This window comes from Pseudorca crassidens, chromosome 2 (assembly GCF_039906515.1).
Source record: "Pseudorca crassidens isolate mPseCra1 chromosome 2, mPseCra1.hap1, whole genome shotgun sequence".
NCBI classification, from domain to species: Eukaryota; Metazoa; Chordata; class Mammalia; order Artiodactyla; family Delphinidae; genus Pseudorca; species Pseudorca crassidens.
Window position 1 is genome coordinate 98,717,084 of NC_090297.1, and position 25,195 is coordinate 98,742,278.

Genomic DNA, 25,195 nt, shown 5'->3' on the forward strand with positions numbered 1-25,195 from the left:
CAGGATATGGGGATATATGTATACATATAGCTGATTCACTGTGTTATACAGCAGAAACTAACACAACATTGTAAAGCAATTATACTCCAATAAAGATGTTAAAAAAAAAAACAAACAATGGAGCCAGACATTCAGTTTGGGTATGGTGGGTGATTGATAGGTTTTTGAAATGGTAAGTAACAATGCAGTTCTGAGGAGTTCACTCTCTTTAATACTCAGGCCTCACCAGATAATTGGGGGAGAAAAAAGATAAAATCTTTGGCTACATTCCTAGTATTTACCCCTACTTTGAATAAGCAATTTCTAAGACAAGATTTTCCCCTGTTCTGTTTTCCCCCCTCCCTGTAGCTTTGGTTCCCACTGACATTGAATTTCCTGTTGCTAAAGCCTGTTTTTCTTGGCTTTAGTTGGTTGTTGGCCTGGGAAAAGGTACAGGGGTAGCCCAACTGGAGCATGATCTGGGTTCTGGGCATTCTTCACACTAGGTTAGACAGAGCGTGTGGCTTCCTACAGGGAATTACTTCGGAGAACAGCACCACCTTGGATATATTTGGAACTCTGGTATTTTTGTTTAAAGATTTTTTTACTGTAACTTTTATTATCTTTGCTCCATCCTAGTGTATGTGTTTTTGTTATTCAGAAGATAAATAGATGCTGAGGCTTGTTTTAAGTTTGTTCTTGTAGCCCTACCCCCTTTAGTTTGTCTTAACAGTCCGTCTTCTGAAACTTCTTTTACTTCTCTTCCTGGTACTGATGCTGTAGCTATTAACCATTTATTGCCTAACATAACAGTCTCTTGCTCTCAAGAAGCTAATATTTTGATGACTAGGGCAACCCTTAGCTAAATACTAGTAACAATTAAAGAGTAATACAGACTGGAGTGCAATTAAGTGCCCAAATATGTGGCTTAAGCCTCTCCACATAACGAAGCCTACGTGACAGAGAAAAGTAATGACTCTTCGTCCCAGCGGAGCCCCTTGTCCCTCCCTCCCACGCGTACTCACCTTTATCAGAGACACTTAGTTCTTTCCCCCCAAACTTCTTGGCTCTTACGCCTTCCTCCAAGCGTCTGAAACCCCGAGAAGGGAAAATGGGGGAGGGAGGGGGGCGTACCGCTCGCTTCCGTACTTGCCTGTGTCCCAGGCTGTCTGGGGGAGGTGTTGGACGAGCCGCCCCAGTCCAGCTGCAGCCGACCCAGGTCCCAGTCCCTGCCCTTTGCTCCCCTGCTTTTCAATAAGTCCCGAAGTCCTGGGAGGTGGGCGTGGGAGTAGCCCAAGCTGAGGCTAGGAAGTCCTCCCGGACGGTTCAGGGGGCCCCAGGCGATAGCCACGTTCGGATTCTGGCTGGAAGCCAGGGGAGGGAGCTTGGGGTAAGGGGAGGGCCCTGAGGGAGGGGTCAGACTCCTTAGGAAAGAGTTAATGGGAAGAGGGGGAGGGGATAGGACGAAGAGACCGAAGGGAAGGCTCAGGTAGGAAAAGAACGGAGGAGGGAACCCTGGTGGGGGGAGAAGGGAGCCTGCAGGATCAGGGGTCAGAGTTAGGGGGTTTCTCCCCTGCTGCACCCTCATCCTAGGGCCGCCAACTTCCCGCCGCGGCGGCGACTTTCAGTTTCATTTCTACGAACCCTCCTGCCTGGGCCGCAGTCGCCGCCGCGATGCCCAGTAAGTTCAGCTGCCGGCAGCTTCGGGAGACGGGCCAGAGATTCGAGAATTTCCTGGTCGATCGGGGACTGGACAGGGAGACAGATCGCGAGCGGTTGCGGACCATTTATAACCAGGACTTCAAGACCAGGTACGGGCCGGCCCACTCCCCGGTCCCAAATCGCGGGCCCAGCTTGCCGCCACGACCCTGGCGGCGGGGCCACCCTTCCCGCCCCGGGGCGCGGAGGGACGCAGCTCCCCCAGTGGCTCCGGCCGGTCCCGGGGCCGCGCAGTCCCCCCTCCCGCTCAGTGCCCACGCCCCGCCCGCGCCGCCAGCGCCGCCCGCAGCCCGCCCGCTCTGACCGGGCCGGGCCCCTGCGTCGAGTCCCTGTGGAGAGCCTCCCCGTCATCCCGCTCCCCCGGCGGCGCGGGACCAGTCCTGGGAGCCGGGTGCTGCGCCCACGCGCCGCCCGCGGGAGCGGGTTGGTGGGGGGGGGGGGGGGCAGCGCTCGGCGTGGGGGAGGGGAGCTCGGGAGAGGGCCCATGCTTCGCGGAAGCGCGGGGAGCGAGCTGCCTGCTGGTGGCTATCCCCGCTTGCGCAAGCTTTACGGGGACCCCCGCCCCCTCGTCGAGGGGCTGCTTCCTCGGTGGTTCACTATCCCAGAGAGCTGAAGAGACGCCGTGTAGCAGGGAGAGTCTCAGGGAGCTCGGGGAAGAAGAAAAGGGCACAAACTGCATACGTACCAAACCTCCATTAGCACCTGTGGCTTCTCCATGGAGACCCGGGCTGGGGCCAGTCTCCTGGAGGCCCCTTCTCATCCTGTGGCTAAAGGCTGTTTGGTCCCCCTTGCCTGTTCCCATCCAAGTGAAAATCAAAGAGACTTCTCTTTCTCAAACCACAGAATTGTGCTTCAAAATTCCTCTATCAACAGGCTGCAGTCTTGGGCCGAAGACCAAGGAACAATTTTAAAGGGATAAATGTAAAGACTTACAGAAATAAATACTGGGTGATGGGAATTTAGGCTTACTAACAGTCCTCTTGAAAAAGACCATGGGTTTTCTCACACCAAAAGGCGGATATGGCTGTTAAAAGAGCCAAAGAAGTGTTAGACTGTGTTAATAGAAGTGTGGTTTGGTGTGATGGGCAGAAGGTAAGTGATTCTCCAGATTGACCAGATCATTTCTGGAATATCGTTTTCAGTAATGAGTGTCACGTTTTAAGAGGGACATTAACAAGCTTGAGCAACATCTGAAGAAGGAGCAAAGATGATGATCTGTTTTTTGCCCTCACACTGTGTTGGGCACTGTGGGGAAACTAAAGAAAAATACACAATCCCAGGGGAGCAGAAGAGGCTATGATATGCATACAGTGTACTATAATAAATGGTAAAATAGCATGACGATTATAATAGAGATAATAAGAAAAATTCTGGAGGAAAGTAAAGAAAGAACAATTACCATGGAGTCACATCATCAACACTTCACATCCATGAATTCACCTATGTCCAAAAAAATAAGTGGCTCTGAACAAAAGTCTGTGACTTCTTTTGGCTGTTAAAGAGATTATTATTCTGATACTTGTTTAAATGGTGAGGAAGACTATTTGATTCTGTTGCAGTAGGGGTATTGCAATGGGGAGAGAGATCTAGCTCAACTCTCAATACAGCAAAGACAGTTGGGAATTTATAACCAAGAGCAGAGTGAGGGGGTCATGGATGGAAAATCACTAAGAGGAGACAGTAAGGGGCTGGGAGCGGGGCAAAGTTGAGGCCTAGTGCAGAAGAGGGTTCAGAGGGGCCTGACTAAAGTTTAGTCAAGGAGAGAGTCTTTGTCATCTCTAAATCAAAGTTACACAATATCTTCCAATACTGGGGGAAAACAGGCTATGTCAGATAACCGCAAACAGGCATATAGAAAACCACATTTACTGTACATTATGGGTGAATTTACAGGATTTCAAAAGTCATTTTTTAGTATGTACTTGTTTTTAGGCAAGTAAGATACCACTCCCGTGAAATTATTAGGGCATTCGATGGAGAAGGTGGCATTGACCTCGGCCTTGGCCTTGAAGGCTAGATATCTTAGTACTTGGAGGAGGAGGAAAGACTAACATGTTGATTCATTCTTTTGTGAAACCCAGTCAAAGAAAGGGAGAAATGTTTGCCTTGAGAAAAATTGGAGAGGACAAGGTAGTTATCCCTGAATATTTTAAAGACTGTCCTGGGGGAAAGGATTATACTTTGGTGTCACTCCAGAAGGCAGAACTGGGTTCACTCAACATGGCCCCCTTGGGGAGTTTCCTGGTGGCCTAGTGGTTAGGATTCTGGGCTTTCACTGCCCGGCCTTGGTTTAGTCCCTGGTCGGGGAACTGAGATCCCCGCAAACTGAGCAAACCGAGTGACGCGGCCAATAAAAAAGGCCGTCTCACCCACCACCGGGTGGAAGAGATTTCTGTTCTGATTAGAGAGAACTTTCTTATGCTATGACGTCATCCCTCATCCACCCAATGGGAATTCATTGCTTCTTCCTCTGGGCTCTCATAGCTTATACTTCACTCTTGGTTATAGCCAGATGACACCCTGCCTTGTGTTAGAGCTAGTATGTGACTGTCTCCCCACAAGACTGTAGAGCCTCCGAAGGCAGGAACAGGCCTTTCGTCATGTTGGCACCTTCCCTCAGTCCCCAGCATAGAGCCTTGTATGTGGTAGATGCTCAACAGAAGCTTCCAGAATCTAATTGAGTTAGTAGGTAGAGCTGATCTATACGAGAAAAGGCTGTAGGGGAGGTATAGCAAGTCACCTGGTATCAGGAATTCTGGGGCGCTTCCTCCCTGGGCGGGATATGTCCCTTCCAACTAGGTTATTTTATGATGTTATGAAGTGCCCTGCTCCCAACTCTTAACTTTTCCCATCTGTCTTTATTCATTTAGCAAATATATTTAATGGGGGCTCTGCGGTTTGCTTGGGCCTTGGTTCCTGCCTCTAGAGTGTAGTCTAGTAGGGAGTGGCAGATGTGTAGACAAACATTTCATTCAGTACTACAGGAGCTGGAGTTCAAATCCTGACTCTGCCACTTACTAGTTGCATTTGATTTTGACCAAATTTCCCTAACTGTTAAGTGTTTAAAATACTGCCTTTCTCTCAGGGTTGTGTGAGGCCAAAATATCACAGGTAAAGCATTTCCCCTGGGTAACAGAGTGCGTGGGCTTTGGAAGTGGTAGCTATCATTAACAATGCTGGTTAGGAGTCCGTTATGGAATAAGTACTGGCATCGTGAAAAGTTTCTTAGAGAAGATGATTCTTGCCTTGGGCAAGAGACACTTTCTTTTATTCAACAAATATTGGCTGAATGCCTCCTATGAGCAAAGCAAAACTGTGTGAATTGCTGTAGATACACAGAAGGGACCTAACTAAGGAAGATAGAGGCAATTAAAACCAAATGCTTTTTAATTTCTGTTGTGATAAGTGCTTGTGAGAAAAAGTCTAGGATGCTTGAGAGCATATAACGTGGAGACCTGACCTAGTCTAGGAACCAGAGGTTTCTGGGAGAAAGTGATGTTTGAGCAGAATCTCGAATGATAAATGGAGTTAGCAGATGTAAAGCAAGGGGAGGGCAGTCCAGACTGAGAGAGTAGCACCTTAAAAGGCTGCGGGTGAACTCTCAAGAACAGGGGACAAGGCAGGGGCTGAACTGGGCAGGACCTTGTGGGCCGTGGGGAGGCGTTGTGGGTTTTTCTTTGTTTTGTTTTGTTTTTAATCTTAACAGAAACAGGAAAGCACAAAAATTTTCAAAGTAGGAGACTGACAGAATCAGGGTTTTTAGAAAGATCATTCTGGACCTCTATCCACAGTAAAAAATACATTTTACTTTGGGGTCTAGTATACACAGCTTTCACACAACAGTTAGTGTCCTTGAAACAGTACTTAGCTTCACTCGCTGCCCTCTGATATTTTTTACTCTATTTTACTCCAGTTTTGCAAGTACTGGTCTTGGCCCACAAATGAGAGTTGCAACCCACAGTTTGTAAATCCCAGAACTATATGTCCCCTTAAGATCGCTTCCAAATCTTGTTAGGTAGCTAGTCAGGCATGAGTGGTCCTGCCCCATCCTGGACAGGCTCATCTTTCCCTCCCCCACCTGGACACTGGTGACGAGAACACACCCAGAGATCCTCCCTTTTTTGGTTAAGGACCGCTAAGTTTCCAGCCAGCTTCATGACCAAGCAAGGTATCAAAAACCCAATGGACTTTCCAAACTGCCATCACCGGTTATCGCAGGCGCCCCAAGACCTAAGCGATGACTCAGAGTAACCCAGGGTTCGTTATGCTGTATTTATAATAAATCAGCTTTGCGATTTTTGCCCCACCTCCACCCCCCTGTGGGTGGGGCGTGGCAGTTTATGCATAAGGAGAAAAGTTACATAAGCTAAAGCTGTCAATCAACTTGTCAATCAAATGACGCAGGACACAGGGAGGGACTTTTCACCACTCTAAAAACCAACCCTATGCTCACTGCAGGGCTGCTTCTGGTTCCCAGACAGCCCCGCTCTCCTCCCTTCTTGAGAGGGTTCTTTTGCTTCACCTAAAAACTGCTGCTGCTTGAAACTTCTCTGTCTCTCGATTGAATTCTTTCCCTCAAGAGGACAAGAACTGAGGAATGGCCGTTCTACCGGTAACAATCTGATATTCTGAAATACCATTCCTCGGGCTAGTAGGCTTTCCTGAACTGGGTCTAAACGATTAGTCATTTTTCACCCAACAAACAACGGGGGGCAGGGCTTTACAGACCAAGGATGTCCAACGGTGGCAGAAAAGTCTGGAAGGAGTTGCAGCAGTACAACAGCTGGGAATGGCTGAGGTGCCATTTGGAATGGATGTGGGGTGGACCTCTTCTTCGGTTTCTTCTGTAAAATGGGATAATAGTTGCTACCTCAAAGGGTTGTTGTGAGGAGTAAATGAGCTAACGCAAGTAGCTACTTAGAACAGCACAAAGTAAGTGCTCAATAAATGTTTTCTATTGTTGATGATGTTATTGTGTTGTTGATGTGTCATTGTTAATTGTGGTGCATCCAAGTGGGCCATATTAAAGGGTTAGACTTAGTCGGGAGACGTTATCTGATTTGTGTTTGTTGAAAACTCCTGCAGACTCTTAGGGGATGGACCAGGAGAGGAGCTGTGAAGTCAGAAGCAGGAGGAACAGTCCATAGGGCTTGGCAAAATGATAAGATCATCAAGCAGTTCACAGAAGAAATATAAATGACTAATACACAGAAGGAAAGATACTTGATTATATTAATGATCAGGGAAATGCAGATTTAAGCAAGATACCATTCTTTTCCTTATCAGATTGTCAAAAGTTTAAAGGATTGAAGATTTCTGATGTTAGGGTCTGGGAAAGGGTTCTCTCAAATTCTTATTAGTGAGAATGTAAGTTTGTACAACTTGTTTTGGAGGACAATTTGGCAAAGCTTATCAAAGTAAAGGTTCATTATTCTCTTTGACCCAGAAGGATGGTTATTGTAACATTTGAAATAGCCAAAAATTGTAGGCAGCCTAACTGTCTATCACTGAACAAATAGTTAAGCACACCACAATGCATTCATACTGTGCTATCCTTTGCAGCCATTCAAAAGAGGTGGCTTGGTAAAATGTTGTCATGGAAGGCTGTCCATGGTGGTGAAAGAAGTCTGTTGTAGAAAAGTATGGGTAGCACACAAAAAATACGCGTAATTAAAAATGTATTTTTTTTAATTCATAGAAAAGGGCCTGGAAAATACATATATCGAACAGTTAAGCAGGTAGTTGGGAGTGAGGGAGTGGGAGCCCTTAATGTTTTATGCTAGGTATTCGTCCTGTTTAAATATTTTTTTAATACTTTTGGTAACCACTCTTTGACATCTCTTTATGCATGCATACTGCCATCCCTTGATATTCAAAAGGGATTGGTTCCAGAACCACGCCCCCTCCACACACACACACACACACACACACACACACACGCACGCACGCGCACATGCACGCACGCACCCCGCCCTGCCAATTCCAAAATTTGAGGGTGCTATAGTCTGACATAAAATAGTGTGGTATTTGCATATAACCTCTGCAGCATATTCTTCCGGGTTACTTTAATCACCTCTAGATTGCTTATAATACCGAATACAATGTAAATGTTAGGTAAACAGTTGTAAATACAATGTAACTGCTATGTAAATAATTTCTGGTGCGCAACAAATTCAATTTTTTTTTTCTTTTTTTTTTTTTTGCGGTACACGAGTCTCTCACTGTTGTGGCCTCTCCCGCCGCGGAGCACAGGCTCTGGACGCGCAGGTTCAGCGGCCATGGCTCACGGGCCTGGCCGCTCCGTGGCATGTGGGATCTTCCCGGACCGGGGCACGAACCCGTGTCCCCTGCATCGGCAGGCGGACTCTCAACCACTGCGCCACCAGGGAAGCCCAACAAATTAAATTTTTGCTTTTTCCAACTTTCTGGAAACTTCTTTTTCCGAATATTTTTGGTCTGTGCTTGGTTAAATCCTCAGATACAGAACCCCTGGATAAGGCAGGCCCGACTCTAGTTACATCACACCTATGTAAGTTTACCGACGTGGGATCATGATGATCTAATCCTTTTTGTCGTGGACCCCTCTCATATCAGCATCCCACCCCCATTTCCACATTCTGCTCCACACTCAGGTAACTCATATCAATCAGGGTTTGTTTGTTTGTTATTGTTTTATTTTAAAAAAATCATGTTAAACACATTTTCCATATCCTGATTTTCTTATTCATCAATACATCGTGGAAATGACTCCTAATTGTCTGGTATATTCTTCTAATGTATTGTTGGGGTTTTTTGGCCAACATTTTGTTGTGAGAAATTTCAAACATAAAGAAAAGTTGAAATAATCTGACAGTGAACAATCATATACCCTTATTACTGAACACAAGTTGATGTGCCCCGCTCACAGTGAAGCCAAACAAACCGAACCGTCAGAGTCTGGAGCAGAGAAAGGTTTACTACAGGGCCAAGCAAGGAAAACAGGTGGCTTGTGCAGCTCCCCGATGTTTTCAGGGAGAAGTTTTAACAGGCAAAATCTGGGATGAGAGCTTCTAGGTGTGTGACTTTCTTCTGTTTGGTTGGTGGTGAGGTAACAGGGCAGTGCTCCAGGAATCTCGTGCTCAGCGTGAAGTGAAGTTACGGTCATCCACCTGGGTGGTGGCCTAAGTTCCTACAGAACTCCAAGGTATTGTTATGTATATTCCTTGAGGAGGAACCAGGACCCTGCCCCAAGGCTGCACTATTGTTTCTTGACATCAACCCCCTTGTTTCTGCATTCCCTCCTTCCCTGATTAGCAACTGTTTGAATCTGCCTTTTGGAACTCTGGGAAGGTAAAGGAGGCTGAATGAAACTTATTTCTACAAACAAGAAACAAGGGGCACAGAAAGACTTTTGTGCCACAGGATCCTGCTCAGTTTCACCTCACCTGGACTTCTTAATTTGCATTTGACACATGCCTGCCCATCGATCTATCCATCCAGATAGATAGATAGATAGATAGATCCCCGGCATACGGGGATCTTCCTTGACCAGGGATGAACCCGTGCCCCTGCAGTGGAAGTGGGAGCCTTAACCACTGAACCACCAGGGAATTCCCCATCTAGCTATATTAATTTTTTGATGCATTTCAAACTAAGTTACAGACATCAGTACAATTCACCCCTAAACACATCACTATGATCATTATTAACTATAACAGTTCAAAATTTGTTTATGATATACATTTTTTTCCTTTTTTTTTTGGCTGCACCTCACAGCTTTTGGAATCTTAGTTCCCCAACCAGGGATTGAACCCACGCCCTTGGCAGTGAAAGCACGGAGTCCTAATGACTGGACCACCAGGGAATTCCCATGTTTACGATTTTTTTTTAAGTAAAATTTACCGACAGTGAAATAGACAAATTTCAAATGTATTGTTGTGAGTTTTAACAAATCCATATACCTGTGTGCAACCCCCTATCAAGATATATGACGTCACCCCAGAAAGTTCCCTCATCTCCTGTCCTATTTAGTCCTCACCCTTACCCACCCAGAGGCAACCACTGCTCTGATCTTTTTTTTTTTTTTTTCTGAGTTAGTACCTGTTCTAGAACTTTATGTAATGGAATCAGATAGTATGTAGTATGTACTCTTTTGTGTAAGGCATCTTTCACTCAGCATAATGTGTTTGAGATTCGCCCATGTTGTTGTATCAGTAATTGCTTTTTACCACCGAATATAAATCATAGGGACTTCCCTGGCGTTCCAGTGGTTAAGACTCCATGCTTTCAATGCAGGGGGCCTGGGTTTGATTCCTGGTTGGGGAACTAAGATCCAACATGCTGCACGGTGCAACCAAAAATTGTGTGTGTGTGTGTGTGTGTGTGTGTGTGTGTGTGTAAATCATAGTTTGAAGGACAGTGTTTTCAGTTTGGGGCTATTTTGAATAAAACTGCTATGCACATTCTTGTACAAGTCATTTTGTGGACATATATTTTCATTTCTCCTGGGATATACCTAGGGTTGGAATTGTTGAGTCGTAGGATAGATAATGTTTACTTTTTTTTTTTAATCTTGGGCAAGTTGCTTAACCTCTTTTGGTGGTGGCAGCAAAGTCTTCTGGACTGGTCTTCTGGTTTGACCTTGCCTGGGGTTAGGCTGTCCAAGTTTGGACAATATATATAACCTGACACTTAACATTCCAAGCCATTGCACAGCAGTGCTGTGTGGCAGCCAGAGGTTCAATGTTTGCATTGTTACCTATTTCATCTATAAAATAACAGTCTGGAATTATTTGATACTTCTTTTACCCATTCTCCCAGCAAGTACTTATTGGATAAATACCAGTGCTAGGTCTACACTAGATGTTATAGTCATGTTACTTGCTTAATGAATTTTTATTCCATGCATAATATAGTTATATATTCTTTTCATTAAAAATCAGAACATTACGTTATATGTTTGGTTTTACAAGAAACTATCAGACCTTTTTCTAAAGTGATTGTACCATGTTATATTCCAGCCAACAACGCACAAGCGTTCTGGTGTTTTTGTATCCTTGTCAGCATTTGTTGTTGACAGCCTTTTAAATTTTAGTCATTTGAATGGGTGTGCTGCATTCTTTTTAATGGTTGTGTAATATTCTGTAGTGTGGATGTTTACAACTTATTCAGCCATCTCCCTATTTATGGGCATTTGTTTCGTTTTCAATTCTTGGCCACTGAGAATGACTCTACAGTAAGCATCCTTGCACATATGTTCTTATATGTTGGTACTTTTCTTTTCCATGGGATACATTCTCATGAATTAAAGGATACCTGTATATCAGATGTTAGGAGATATTGCCAGATTGTTTTCCAAAAGGTTGTAATACTTCACTTTTCTACCAGCAGTGTATGTGAGTTTTCTTTTCCACATAGCAACACGTGTTGTGCCTATTTTCCTTTTTTATCAGTCTAATGGAAATAAAATGATACCTCGTTTTTTACTGTAGTTTGCATTTCTCTACTTTTAGAGCATCTTTTCATACTTCTGGGTCATTGGAGTTTGCTCTTTAAGTTGAATATTCAGTTTTTCTATTGTTCATCTTTTTTTCCCCTAGAAATCTAGGTGACTAGATGTGTAAAGGAACTGGTGCTTTTCTCAACTAGTATGTACTAAGTTTGTGATTTTAAAAAAAAAAACTTTTTTTTAATTTTTTATGCCTGTCACCTTAGACCAAGTGAATTTGGGTAGTAGTAATAGATGTGAGGTATAATTTGAAAGTTACTTACGCGGTAGCACCTATAGTAGAAGTTGCAAAACTTGTAAAGTTGAGTTCCTCCTGCCCATGTGTCCATGCAGAAGCTTGCAAAGATAGGAGATTTCACCTTAAAACTGTGCTTTGGACTTCTCTTAAAAGCCAGATCTGGCCATCTTGGGCCTGCATTCCCTGCTGGCAACGTCTGTCTGGAGATGAGTAGCAGTTCCCCGCTTTAGACAGGACTTGTGCTCCTGGGTTTGTCCAGTCCCCTCAGGGTTCCGTTTCCTCCCCAGCACTAAGCTGAGAGCTCCAGGGCATTTGAGAGCACCTGCACTTTTCTTCTGGTAGCTTATAGTATATTAGTGTAAGAAGGACATGTGTAGGACTACACATGTCCTTCTTACACTAAGGACTCAAAAATGGGACGGTACAGGTGCCTGAGACGGCTGCAGGTATTAGATACCTGTGGAGTCTGGCATCTGTCGGCATTTGAGTGTGCGCCTGATCCATGGAATTTAGTGACTCACTGACCAGGGGGCCCGGGGGGGAAAGTTTCTGATGACGCCCTGATTTCAGTCCCTTTGCCTGGACCCCTCAGCAGCGTTTGAGCCTGATACCTGATTCTCCTCCCTCTCTTAGTGGTACCTGCTGTTTTCTCTTCCTCCCTGGGTTATGCTGGCCTCAGGTGTTCTCAGACTACTCACACTCTCTGGTTGTAACTACTGCCTGACGTCTCCTTAATATTAAGCTCTGCTTTGACTTTGGCCTGAGTTCTCAGCTTCTGATTCATGGAGCTAGCTGCCTCCGGACCACGGGGATCTCAGACTGACCATGTCCACACCCAAATGTTGTGGTCAGCCCTTCCAACCTCCTCCTCCTCTTGTTTTTACCTCCTATCTCAGGAATAGTTCCTGAAACCAAGCCATTGGTTTGGGTGTTGTCCTTGACTCCTTCCCTCTTCCCAGCCTCCATTCCCTCTCCTGTCCAAAGCCAAATTCTGCTAATTTTATATTCTCAATATCAGATCTGTCCCCTCTTCTATCCTCACCACTGCCTTGTTTGGGCCCTTGTCATCTTTTAATTGGACGATTGCAATGGCCTTCTTCTAACTGGTCTCCCTGCCTACAGTCTTGCCTCCAGCAAATGCATCCTCCAATCCTGATGCCTGAGTGATCTGAAATGCAAATATGATCTTGCCACTCCCCTGCTTAAAACCCACCAACGGGGTGGTTCTGTAACCACAGTGTAGCCTCTGGTGCAGGCCGAAAGTAAGTTGCTACTCTTACTACTACTGCTACTATTAGTACTACTATTGCTACTAATAGGATACTAATAATAGTAGCTAACATTTCCTGAGCATTTTCTATTGTGTTTTCAAATGATTTATTATCTCTCTAAGGCAAATCAGAGCCGATTCAAAGTTTTCTGAATGGTATCACTCATTTGCTTGGCGGGAGGGAGAGGGGCAGAGTTATAGGCAGGGGCCACCAGGGAAATGTCCGTAACCATAAATGATCTTATATATGCTAGTGAGTGACCATGCTGATTGAGCCTTAATAGTCAAATAGGCATTACCATGGTTCCTAGGAGCTAGGATTTCCTTTCATTCCCTACAAAGCATGGAGGGTGGGTGGTCAGCTGTCCAGATCTTGAATGTGTCCATGAAGTGTGTCGCACGTGGGGATGTCCTCTGGCTCTTGGGTGCCAGTAAAGGAGGAGAGCTTCTGGCCTTCAGGGTCAAGTGCAGGCTTCGTGGCTTGGCATGCAAAACTATGCAAGACCTGGTCCCTGCCCGCCTCTGCTGCCTCCAGCCAATCCTTTCCTTGCACTCTTCACTCTAGTACCACCAGACGGGGTGTGATACTAATCAGAGCGCACCTTACTGAGATCTTATGTGCCAAGCACTGGGCTGAGTGGACACCACAGTGTCCTTCTCTCATGTAATCCTCACAGCCACCCCGGGAGATGAGTCTGCCATTATCCCCATTTTATAGAGGAGCAAAGTGAGGCTCTGCGAGGTAACCGAGATGGCTCAGCTAGTGGCAGAGTGGGCGGTCCCCACAGCCTCTCGGCACGTGTTCTCGGTAGACGCCCGCTCCTGGGCTCCCACTCTGTGCTCCCCCTGCGCCTGAATGACACCCATTCAGCCTTCAGGACTCAGTTCTGACGCCGTTTCTCGTTTCTCGGGGAAGCCGCCAGGGCTGAGCCCCACCCCGCTGAGCTCCCGGCAGCGGGCTGGAACGAATGTGTTCCGTCTGTGCTCCTCGAGGCCTCTTTGAAGCCCCAGCATCTAGCGCAGTGTCTGGCACATAACAGGTCTCTGTAAGTGTTTGTTGAGCTGACTAAACTGAATTCCAGGCGCTGCACCTCGAGGTTGTTGTCCTTCTGACCAGTTTTCCCTGTCTCACCTTCTCTAGGCCCAAACAAGCTATTTGATCTCTGGAGAAGGATCCTTTCCCTCCTGCTTGGGTTCCACCTGCACCCTATGACTTCAGGGGGAAACTGCTGTCTGATCAGCCACCTTGCCCACACACCCTGGACATCTGTACTCTCTGCCCCTCTCTCACTCCTCACCAGCGGGCTGGACCCCGAATCCACCCCCCTGAATCAGCTTCTTCGGCTTCCCCCTCAGCTTTAGCTCTTTCCGCTTCAGTGTTTGTATCTTTTCTGTCCCCAATTCCCCCTGCCCCCCACCACAAATCTTCCTTTCTCTCTCTCTTTCCTTAGTCCTCCAATTCAATAGCCCATCGTTGGGCTGTTCTCCTTAGAAGTGCACCGTCCACCGCCTGCTGTTTAAAACAACCATATTTTGTCTTGAGGGTGTCCCATTGCCTTCCCTGAAAACATTAAAAATTCCTGCCATTCCCAGCCCCGTCCTGTCCCGCACAGAGCGGCCCTCAGATGCCCTCCCCAGCTTGCTGCCCCCGTCCCTCACTCCCCAGTCTCCTCTGCTCCCGGCAGCTTTGGGACCCCCGCCCCTGGCTTCTCCTCCATGCTGTATGGAATGAAGATTGCCAACCTGGCCTACGTCACCAAGACCCGGGTCAGGTTCTTCGGGCTCGACCGTTGGGCCGACGTGTGGTTCCCAGAAAAGAGGAGAATGAAGCCGGGGTCGGAGATCAGCAAACACCACAAGTCGCTGCTGGCCACGATCTTTTATGACAGGTGTGTGACGGGGTAGGGGGCGTGTCTGGCTGGGGAGAGAGGCGGTTGCCTCCGCTTGGGGTAAGGCTCCATCCTACAAGGACTGGGGGAAGGGCAGGAAAGGAGCTAATTGGCCTGGGGGAGGGGATGGGTTTCCTGAGCACAGCTGGCACTTGGCCAGCCTCCCCAAGCCTGTAACTTTCTCCAAGGGCAACCCCCAGGCTTGGCTGCTCGGGCCCCAGCCGTGCTCTTGACTCCCACTCTCCCCAGGACCGAGTATCTTCACGGGAAACATGGGGTGGACGTGGAGGTCCAGGGGCCCCATGAAGCCCGAGATGGGCAGCTCCTTATCCGCCTGGATTTGAACCGCAAGGAGGTGCTGACCCTGAGGCTTCGGAATGGAGGAACCCAGCCTGTCACCCTCACCCACCTCTTCCCATTCTGCCGGACCCCCCAGTTTGCCTTCTGCAATGGAGACCGGGAGCTGCCCTGCCCGCTGGGCCCTGGTGAGTGGGTTCCCAAAGGAAAGAGTCTCTGGTGGACAGAGTCCTGCCCTAGGAAGGTCTGATGCTTCAGGAACGTGCTGTTGCTGGCCCGTGGTCTCCTACCTTGGGATGGGGCTCTGGGGGGGAATGTCAGGGTTGGGGTGCTGGTGGGAGGGTCGCTTCCCCACCCTGACTCACTCAGCCATCCTCTCCCAGGTGAATGCTATGAGCTCCATGTCCACTGTAAGACCAGCTTCGTGGGCTACTTCCCAGCCACCGTGCTCTGGGAGCTGCTAGGACCTGGGGAGCCAGGCTCAGAAGGAGCTGGTACTTTCTACATTGCCCGCTTCTTGGCCGTCGTGGCCCACAGCCCCCTGGCAGCACAACTGAAGCCCACGACTCCCTTCAAGCGGACCCAGATCACGAGAAACCCTGTGGTGACCAACCGGATAGAGGAAGGAGAGAGACCCGACCGGTAAGTCCTCCCTCCACCCCAGTCCTGGCTGGGGGTGTCCCAACACCACAGTGTGGGCCCTTGGGAAGAAAACAGAGCCCCGTTTCCTAACTGTGAGTTCTTAACTCCTGCAGACCTCAGAGACCTTTTCTGTCTAGGAAGAAAAGCAGATATGAGGACAGTGTGAAAAAATGTCAAGTATTTTTGACTATATGATGGATTATCAGTGAGCCAAGGTGGACACGTGTCTCTCTCTCTCTTTCTTTCTCTCTCTCTCTTTTTTAACAACTTTATTGAAACAGTTCATATACCATACGATTCACCTATTTAAAGTGTACAATTCTGTGCTTCTTTTAGTATATTCACAGATGTGTGCAACCATCACCACAATCCATTTTAGAACATTTCATCACCCCCAAAAGGAGCGCGTACCCTTTAGTTATCACCCCTTCTGCTCCCCATCCCCACCCCCCAGCCCTAACCAGCCACTCATCTACGTTGTGTAGATTTCCCTCTTCTGGACATTTTATATGAATGGAATCATATACGTGTAAACAGCTCTTTTTGACATGTCCAGGTGTTCACAAAATACTGAGCAAACCGTAAGACCATTGTGCTCTTTCTGTTAAAAATATGTGTGTAATGGGGCTTCCCTAGTGGCGCAGTGGTTGGGAGTCCGCCTGCCGATGCAGGGGACACGGGTTCGTGCCCCGGTCCGGGAAGATCCCACATGCCGCGGAGCGGCTGGGCCCGTGAGCCATGGCCGCCGAGCCTGCATGTCCGGAGCCTGTGCTCCGCAATGGGAGAGGCCACAACAGTAAGAGGCCCGCGTACTACAAAAAAAAAAAAAAAAAAGTGTGTGTAGGGGAATTCCCTGGTAGTCCAGTGGTTAGGGCTTCGAGCTTCCACTGCAGGGGGCATGGGTTCGATCCCTGGTCAGGGAACTAAGATTCTGCGTGCTGCGCAGCAGGGCCAAAAAGTTAAGTGAGTAAGTAAGTAAGTACATAAGTAAAAATATATGTGTATAATACAATTTGACAAAGAAAAATGTCTGGAAGGCTGCATGCTGAAAGGTTAACATTGGTTATCCCTGGATGGTGAGAATGTTGTTTATTTACTCATTTATTTATTACCTGTTTTCTGATTTTTTTTCTCTGATGAACATGTATTGTTTATATACATATCTATATTCATATATACGTGTGTGTATATACTTTTTTTTTTTTTTTTGCCACACCACGCAGCTTGTGGGATCCTAGTTCCCTGACCAGGGATTGAACCCGGGCCCCCTGCAGTGGACGCACAGAGTCCTAACCACTGGACCACTAGGAAATTCCCTATATATATATATATGTTTTTTTTTTTTAATGCTTCCAAGTATCATGCTTTCCAAAAATGAGGATGGTCCAACCTTGGCGTGAGCAGCCTCATGAGACAGTGAGTCCTGTCTCCTAGGGCAAAGGCTGCCGACCCCCTTCAGCAATAGTGTTGAAGCAGAGCCTTGTGCTTCCTCCAGGGAGGGGCCTTCTCGGAGACTCTGAAGGTGAAGGGTCTCTGTGTTTGTAATAGCTTTTCTTCTCTCCCTCCTGCAGTGCTAAGAGCTATGACCTGGAGTTAAGTATGGCACTGGGAACATACTACCCACCCCCCCGCCTCCGGCAGCTGCTCCCCATCCTTCTTCAGGGAACAAGTATCTTCACTGCCCCAAAGGAGATTGCTGAGATCAAGTAAGTACCACCCCTCTGCACCCCTTGTGCTGCTTTGTATGTTTCTTTTCCACTGGCTTCTTCCCACTGCCCCATGCCTCTGTCCTCAGCCTCCTGTGCTCAGCTCATTTATCCCCTTACTGAGCACGCGCCATGTGCCAGGCACCATTCAAGGTGAATCCCTCGCTTGATGGCCCTGACATCCTAGGTGGGGAAAGTGAGCATCTGTCATCTTGTTTCATGTAGTGATGAGTGCTGTGAAGAGTTAACTAAAGAGCTAAAGCAGGGTAAGGGGTGGGCTGTGCTATTTTGCAGAGGGCAGCTAGTCCTGGCCTCTTTGAGGAGGTGACATTTGAGCAGAGAATGACATTTGAATGAGGTGACCGTGTGAGTAATAGGAGGATCTTGGAGAAAGGATGTTCCAGGCTCCAGGATCCACAGTGCAAATGCGAGTCAGGTCTGAGCTTGGGGGGCAGGGGCTCCCTTCTTGGAGTCCTCTGACCCCCGTCTGCTTCTCTGCCCTTCTAGTCTTCCCCGATTCCTGATGTCTTCATAGTCCCAGAGCTGCAGAGGGAGAGGGTGGATGCTCCCGGACATGGGGGTTGCCTGACCCATCCCATTCCCGTCCCCTCCCTTCAACTCCCCCACCCATCACTGCCAGGGCCCAGCTGGAGACACCCCTGAAGTGGAGGAACTACGAGGTGAAGCTCCGGCTGCTGCTGCACCTGGAGGAGCTGCAGATGGAGCATGACATCCGGCACTATGACCTGGAGTCGGTGCCTATGACCTGGGACCCCGTAGACCAGAATCCCGGGCTGCTCACACTGGAGGTCAGGGGTTGGATCGGTAGCAGGGAGGATGGACTCAAGTTAGCCAACCCACAGGCTGTGGGAAGAACAAAAGGAAGATGAAGTTTTTCCTGTCCAGAGGGCTCAGCAAGTTGCCGAGTGGGCATCTGGGCCCCAAAAGAGGGGTCAGAGCAAGGCAATAGGGAGGACTGGGGTTTTAGTCTAGACTTTGCTACCACTGGCTGCATGACCTTGGGCAAGTCTTTTGCTATCTCTGGGCCTTAGTTCCTTCACCTGAAAAGCATGGAGCTGGACTAGATAATTCTTAGAGCCCTCTCCTGCTCTCAGATGTTGAATGTATACATCTAAGCCCGGAATTACACACGAGAATGGATTCCTGCACACTTGTGCCGAGAAAGGCACTCAGTGAGAAGGGACGGCAGGTGAGGATGATCAGGGAAAGCTTCCTACAGGAACTGAGTTTTGAACAAGATTTTAAAGGCAGAGTAGGAGCAGAGCTGGCCAAGAGGGCAACCGGACTTGCTGGGAAGCTGGCCTCCAAGTCTTGAAATCATGCCCTGGAGGGTTTCCAGGATTCCTGGGCTCAGCATCTCTGAGCACCGTGGGCAGACTTGTCCCTTCTTCATCTCCCCTGACTCTTGCCCTGTCTGGCAGAAGAGGAAAGAGGCAAAGCTCCCTGAACCTGGGGTAGAGGGTAGATCCTCAGAACCTGTGTCTCAGTTGGGGTCTGGAGTGGGCCCTCCACTGGCCATCTCCGGGTTAGAAGCTTGCCGCTGTCCGTGCCCCATAGGTTCCCGGGGTGGCCGAGAGCCGCCCCTCAGTGCTGCGGGGTGACCACCTATTTGCCCTTTTGTCCTCTGAGACACACCAGGAGGACCCCGTCACCTACAAGGGCTTTGTGCACAAGGTGGAACTGGACCGGGTCAAGCTGAGTTTTTCCACAGGGTAGGTGTTGGGGGAGCCCTGAGCTGCAGGAAGGTCTGCAGGTGTCCCGGAGGCCAAGGGAGGAGGGTGTTTCTCCTCAGAGTGAGTGGGACCCCAGGGACAGGGCAGGGGGACCCTGAGATGCCTCACCATCTTCCCCTCCTGGAGGATTGCTTGGAGGTCTGGGAAAGGGAATGGAGTTGGAGTAGATGGAGAGAGTCCTGGCCTTTTATTGCCCACCCCCGCAATTGGAATTCTTCCCCCTCTCTCTCCCCCTTCCCAAAGCCTCCTGAGCCGCTTTGTGGATGGGCTGACCTTCAAGGTGAACTTCACCTTCAACCGCCAGCCCCTGCGGGTGCAGCACCGTGCCTTGGAGCTGACGGGGCGCTGGCCGCTGTGGCCCCTGCTTTTCCCTGTGGCCTCTCGTGGGGTCCCGCTGCTGCCCTCAGATGTGAAGCTCAAGTGAGACTGTGGGCAGGGGCTCTGGGGCCACTTGGAGTGTGGGTGTAGGGGACGAGGTCTGGGAGGCCGCCTGGACGCGGACAATATCGTGTTTGTGGCCCCTCCACTAGGCTGTACGACCGGAGTCTGGAATCCAACCCGGAGCAGCTGCAGGCCATGAAGCACATTGTTATGGGTACCACCCGCCCCGCCCCGTACATCATCTTTGGGCCTCCAGGCACTGGCAAGACTGTCACCTTAGTGGAAGCCATCAAGCAGGTGGGGCCTGAGCGCAGGCCTGTGGCCTACACTCTGACTCCCCCCCGGGACAAAGCAGTTGTCCCCAGGTTCTGGTTCCTTCTGGTTCCTTCCGGCTCCCTGAACGCACGCCCTCGAACTGGCCTCGAGGGCCAGTGTGGCTGTCGAGCAGGGCGTGCAGCTTGGGTACTGCACGTCTCAATCACCGTAGCCTTGTATAATTACGGCAGCAGTTTTCCAGCGTTAAAGGGCGGCTGGACTAGCAGGGGGCTGCCGATCTGAACTTGCCTCTTGAGTCACTCCCTCCCTCAGCAATGGGAGGCAGATGCCACACTGCGCCACCCTGAGTCACAGGCATGTTTCTCCCTCTCCCCTCCCCCTGGAGACCAGAAGCTGCTTCCCACACTGTGCTCATCCCCACCCTAGGTGGTGAAGCACTTGCCCAAAGCCCACATCCTGGCCTGTGCTCCGTCCAACTCGGGGGCCGACCTCCTCTGTCAACGCCTCCGGGTCCACCTGCCCAGCTCCATCTACCGCCTCCTGGCTCCCAGCAGGGATATCCGCATGGTGCCTGAGGACATCAAGGTACTTGGGGAAGGCGGGGGACCAAGGGGTGGCGGGTGCTGCTCTGGGTAGACGCTGGGGCCAGGAAACTAGGAGACCTGGATTCTGATACTCGCTGTATGACCTTGGGTGGGTCAGGACTGCTCTCTGGGCTTCAGTTTCCCTGTGTGTAAAGTGAGAGAGGTAAATAAAATTGCCTGAGGGGGGGTGCCCAGACCCAGAGCGAGGGTGAGAATGGATGTGGAGGCAAGCTGACTCCCCTCCCTGCACGACCCTCAGCCCTGCTGTAACTGGGATGCAAAGAAGGGGGATTACGTGTTTCCTTCCAAGAAGAAGCTGCAGGAATATCGTGTGTTAATTACCACGCTCATCACTGCCAGCAGGTGGGAAGTGTGTGTGTGCGCATCTCTTAAATTGTGTGCTAAGAGGTAGCGGGCTGGGGAAATGCGGAAGAATGGTGCCTGGGGAGTTGGGGGGAGGGCCAGCTTGGGGGAGCATTCAGGTTCGGTAGTCGCGTGCCTGGATGTGACCCCTGCCTGGCCTGACACCTCCCAGGTTGGTCTCGGCCCAGTTTCCCATCAATCACTTCACACACATCTTCATCGATGAGGCTGGCCACTCCATGGAGCCAGAGAGCCTGGTGGCCATAGCAGGTGAGGGGCTCGGGGGCGGGGGGCTGCGAGTGTGTTACCCCACATGGCATCGGGGAGGTCCCACCACACACCTTTCTCCTCACGCTACCCATCTCCCAGGGCTGATGGAAGTCAAGGAAGCAGACAATCCAGGAGGGCAGCTGGTGCTGGCAGGAGACCCTCGGCAGCTGGGGCCTGTGCTGCGCTGCCCACTGACCCAGAAGCATGGGCTGGGGTACTCACTGCTGGAGCGGCTGCTCACCTACAATGCCCTGTACAAGAAGGGCCCTGATGGCTATAACGCCCAGTTCATAACCAAGCTGCTACGCAACTACAGGTATCCCGCACCCTCTGTGTCATCCCCTGCCTTCACACCCTCTGCAAGCGCAGCTGGCGGCTCCATCCCACCGTCCTCAGAGGCTGCGTGATGCAGAAAGACTATCAGCTGGAAGGTGGGAGTTCTTCTCCCCAGTCCCGTCCCTGCTCCTCCAGTTGCTTATCTGTACCTCACGGGATGGTCAGTGGTTCCTAGACACCGGAATATATCTGACGCTGGTCCCAGGTGAAGTTTCTAGGCATCCAAGGAGAAATGAGAAAAACAGGGACAATGTATTTTTTCATAAACCTAATGGTTATTCGAGTTAAAGAGCTATGCTTCCTTCAGTCAGTGAGTTCGTATATCTAAAATGCTCAGATGAGTTCCTACATCTTTAGTTCCTTAGATGAGTCCACTAGGAATTCAATAACTGTTAGCTGTTGTGTTAGTACCGCTGATATTTTTGGATTTAGCACCTTATCTCATCCAATAATGGCGATAGTAGGTGATTCTTGCTTTTGTATTGTCCTTCCTTGACAAAATTGAAACTTGAGAATGGGCCCCTAATTTCTTGGTGTTTTCACTTAAATTTGACTGGTCTATGAAATCTGTGGATTGGATGTTCTCAGGAGCCACATTTGGTTCTGCTTTCTGTGGTTAACAGTGCCCAGCAGCAAAAACTGTAGCTGAATGAGTCTGCTATGCAGTGGGCGGGAAGACAGGAGGATAGTGTGTGTGAGCTCCAAGCAGGTGGAGCGGAGGTCCCTGAGGGCGGGGCAGAACTAATCCGCCCCCTGGTCTTGCTCTTCCTTCCTCCTGCCTCCCAGGTCTCACCCCACCATCCTGGACATTCCTAACCAGCTGTATTATGAAGGGGAGCTGCAGGCCTGTGCGGACGTTGTGGACCGAGAGCGCTTCTGCCGCTGGGAGGGTCTGCCTCGACAGGTGAGGCTGAGCGGGGCTGGGGCTCAGGCTCCTACCCCTGTACCCCAGCCTCCCTCTTACTGAGGGTGCTGGGTAGCAGGAGGCTCTGAGTGGAAGCCACGAGCCCCTCCCTTTGTCACCTAGGCCTGGGATCCCCCACTCCCTGGAAGGGTTTGAGGGTGGGAGGGAAGGGAGGCAGGCAGGGAGGTCCAGCTGAGGGTTTCCCCTGACTCCGTGTCCAGGACTTTCCCATCATCTTTCATGGCGTAATGGGCAAGGATGAGCGTGAAGGCAACAGCCCATCCTTCTTCAACCCCGAAGAGGCTGCCACGGTGACTTCCTACCTGAAGCAGCTCCTGGCCCGCTCCTCCAAGAAGGGCAAAGCCCGTCTGAGCCCCCGAAGCGTGGGCGTCATCTCTCCATACCGGAAGCAGGTCAGGTCCTCAGTTCCCATCAGGGCTAGGTCCCCCCAGATGGTACCTCCTTAGCCAGACCACTAGGCAGAGGGTCCGGCTCAGGCCTCCGCTGGCCCCATATCTCAAAAGAGCGCAGAGGTCAGCTGCACCTCCCTCTTTGCCCCCCAGCTCCCTGGCCTCCTGCCTGGCACCCTCTTGCACGGGTGTAATGGCATGAGAGAAAGGCACCCGTCCCCATCTTCCAGGTGGAAAAAATTCGTTACTGCATCACCAAACTTGACAAGGAGCTTCGGGGACTGGATGACATCAAGGACTTGAAGGTGACCCTCGCCACTGTCTCACATTCCCTCCCTGACTTCTGTCCCGGTCTCTTCCCCACTTCCAGACACCTCCTCGGGTCCCTGCCCCACTGCTGCAGGCCAGCCCAAGTCCCTGCCGCACCCTCGCTGCCTGAGACAAACTTGGACTTTCCCCATGCCTCTCACTCCTGGAGATCCCAACTTGTAGGTCTGGGATGGGACCGGGAAGCCCTCATGTTTAGCAAGCACCTCATGTGATTCTGATGATCAGGCTAGTTTAAGGTCTCTGCCCTAAGAAGAAAGTCCAGACTCCCCAGCCTGCCTGACCTGTCATGTGATGATGTCCCCACTCACCTCTCCCACCCTCTGAGTCAGTCGGCAGCTCAGTTCTTTCTCAGATAAGAATCACCTGGAGAGCTTTTAGTGCTGCCAGCGCCAGGGCTCCACCCAACCAATTAACGCGGCTGTCTGGGGGCAGAGCCAGGGCATCAGGTTCTTTTACGGGCTCCTCAGGTGATCTCCCGTGCAGCCAGGGTTGACACCCAGGGCTTTAAGAGTTAGAGGCCTCTCCCATGGAAATTCTGATTCTGGAGGTCTGGGTTAGGGCCTAAGGTTACTTTTTTTTTTTTTTTTTGCGTTATGGGCCTCTCACTGTTGTGGCCTCTCCCGTTGTGGAGCACAGGCTCCGGACGCACAGGCTCAGCGGCCATGGCTCACGGGCCCAGCCGCTCCGTGGCATGTGGGATCCTTCCGGACCGGGGCACGAACCCGTGTCCCCTGCATCGGCAGGCGGACTCTCAACCACTGCGCCACCAGGGAAGCCCCTAAGGTTACATATTTTTAACAAGTACTGAGTGATTATCTTCAGGAAAGTTTGAAAAACACTGCTGAGTTATTGTTCTTTGCAGTCCTGTTTTCTTTGCTTAGATGGGGGTTTCTTTCGAACCCCCATCCCTTTAACTGGATTCGGCCTTCAGGTTTCAGCTTCCATGGCACTGTCCTGTCCTCTTTCCTGCCCAGCAGGACACTGGCTCACTCCACAGTGACAATTGCCCTCAGTCTCACTGAGGCGAGGCGGGGCTGGTCCCTGGGTCCCCCACTGCCTCCCTCCCCTCTAGGTGGGCTCCGTGGAAGAGTTTCAAGGCCATCCCTCCCCTCTAGGTGGGCTCCGTGGAAGAGTTTCAAGGCCAGGAGCGCAGCGTCATCCTCATCTCCACCGTGCGGAGCAGCCAGAGCTTTGTGCAGCTGGATCTGGACTTTAACCTGGGTTTCCTCAAGAACCCCAAGGTTCGGGGGCTGGGGGGTGGCAGGGACTCCTCCTTCCTGAGGGCTCTTCCCTGCTGTGACCCCAGCATTTCTTCTTATCAGAGGTTCAACGTGGCTGTGACCCGGGCCAAGGCTTTGCTCATCGTGGTGGGCAACCCGCTCCTGCTGGGCCACGACCCCGACTGGAAAGTGTGAGCATCCCACCCACAATCCCTCCTGGTGGCCACAGCCCCCAGCCTAGGACAGCTGTAGTTTTATGAAGCACCCTTGGGGCTCAGTTAATCTTCCAATCTGTTTATCTGGTTTTTTTTGCGGTATGCAGGCCTCTCCAATCTGTTTATCTTTTTTTTTTTTTTTTTTTTTTTGCGGTATGCGGGCCTCTCACTGCTGTGGCCTCTCCCATTGCGGAGCTGTGCTCCGGATGCACAGGCTCAGCGGCCATGGCTCACGGGCCCAGCCGCTCCGCGGCACGTGGGATCCTCCCGGACCGAGGCACGAACCCGTGTCCCCTGCATCGGCAGGCGGACTCTCAACCACTGCGCCACCAGGGAAGCCCCAATCTGTTTATCTTAACAATATCCCCATTTGCCAAGGTTAAGTAACTTGCCCCAAGGCACAGGCCCCATGTGCAGGACCAAGGCTGGGCCTCCAGCCTCTGCTGGTACTCAGCCAGCCTTGTGCAGCTGTGTGTGTGGATGTCCCTGTACCCCACAGATTCCTAGAGTTCTGTAAAGAAAACGGGGGGTATACCGGGTGCCCCTTCCCTGCCAAACTGGACCTGCAGCAGGGGCAGAACTTACTCCAGGGTCTGAGCAAACTCAGCCCCTCTACCTCAGGTATGGCTGGGCCAGGGTGGGCTTGGTTGGGGGACAGTGCTGAGGGAGGATGTAAGTTACTAACAGAGCTGGCCTCCTCTCTTTGTAGGACCCAAAAGTCACGACTGCCAGGCGCGGGAGGGTGAAGGGGGCCTGCCCCTGCAAGTGGAGCCCGAGTGGAGGAATGAGCTCTGAGGACCGCCCACCCGACCCTTCCCCTGCTGCTAACATCAAGCTGCTAACAATTGGGGGAAGGGGGAGGAAGTAAAACTGAAAAAAAAAAAAAAGCTTATTCTATGCAAAAGCCTCCTTCTCTTCAGCCTGG

General features: G+C 50.3%; 1 protein-coding gene across 4 annotated transcripts; it reads left to right on the plus strand.

Moving 5' to 3' along the window:
* Positions 1–1,393: 1,393 nt before the first annotated feature.
* On the plus strand, positions 1,394–25,174 carry MOV10 (Mov10 RNA helicase). Of its 4 annotated transcripts, none has more exons than XM_067727260.1 (21): positions 1,394–1,468; positions 1,573–1,790; positions 14,379–14,582; positions 14,832–15,067; positions 15,263–15,521; positions 17,093–17,227; positions 17,868–18,036; positions 18,806–18,960; positions 19,225–19,401; positions 19,512–19,659; positions 20,065–20,223; positions 20,482–20,585; positions 20,758–20,855; positions 20,955–21,171; positions 21,978–22,095; positions 22,317–22,508; positions 22,736–22,810; positions 23,951–24,076; positions 24,158–24,246; positions 24,770–24,891; positions 24,980–25,174. In XM_067727260.1, exons 2-21 carry the CDS (start codon positions 1,654–1,656, stop codon positions 25,063–25,065), a joined length of 3,006 nt encoding a protein of 1,001 aa, XP_067583361.1. In that variant the 5' UTR covers positions 1,394–1,468; positions 1,573–1,653; the 3' UTR covers positions 25,066–25,174. The 4 variants fall into 4 exon arrangements, with proteins under 4 accessions (XP_067583361.1, XP_067583362.1, XP_067583359.1 ...); XM_067727261.1 differs by having other exon boundaries at positions 1,409–1,468; positions 1,643–1,790; XM_067727258.1 differs by having other exon boundaries at positions 1,414–1,468; positions 1,608–1,790.
* Positions 25,175–25,195: the final 21 nt, after the last annotated feature.

What these genes read in the sequence shown, in the direction of transcription:
- MOV10 (XM_067727258.1), top strand. Translation starts at nt 1,419, where the DNA reads ATGGGAAGAGGGGGAGGGGATAGGACGAAGAGACCGAAGGGAAGGCTC. An exon ending in CCGGGCTGCTCACACTGGAG is followed by an intron (nt 18,037 to 18,805) that starts GTCAGGGGTTGG and finishes CGTGCCCCATAG; the next exon opens with GTTCCCGGGGTGGCCGAGAG. An exon ending in AAGCTGCTACGCAACTACAG is followed by an intron (nt 21,172 to 21,977) that starts GTATCCCGCACC and finishes CCTGCCTCCCAG; the next exon opens with GTCTCACCCCACCATCCTGG.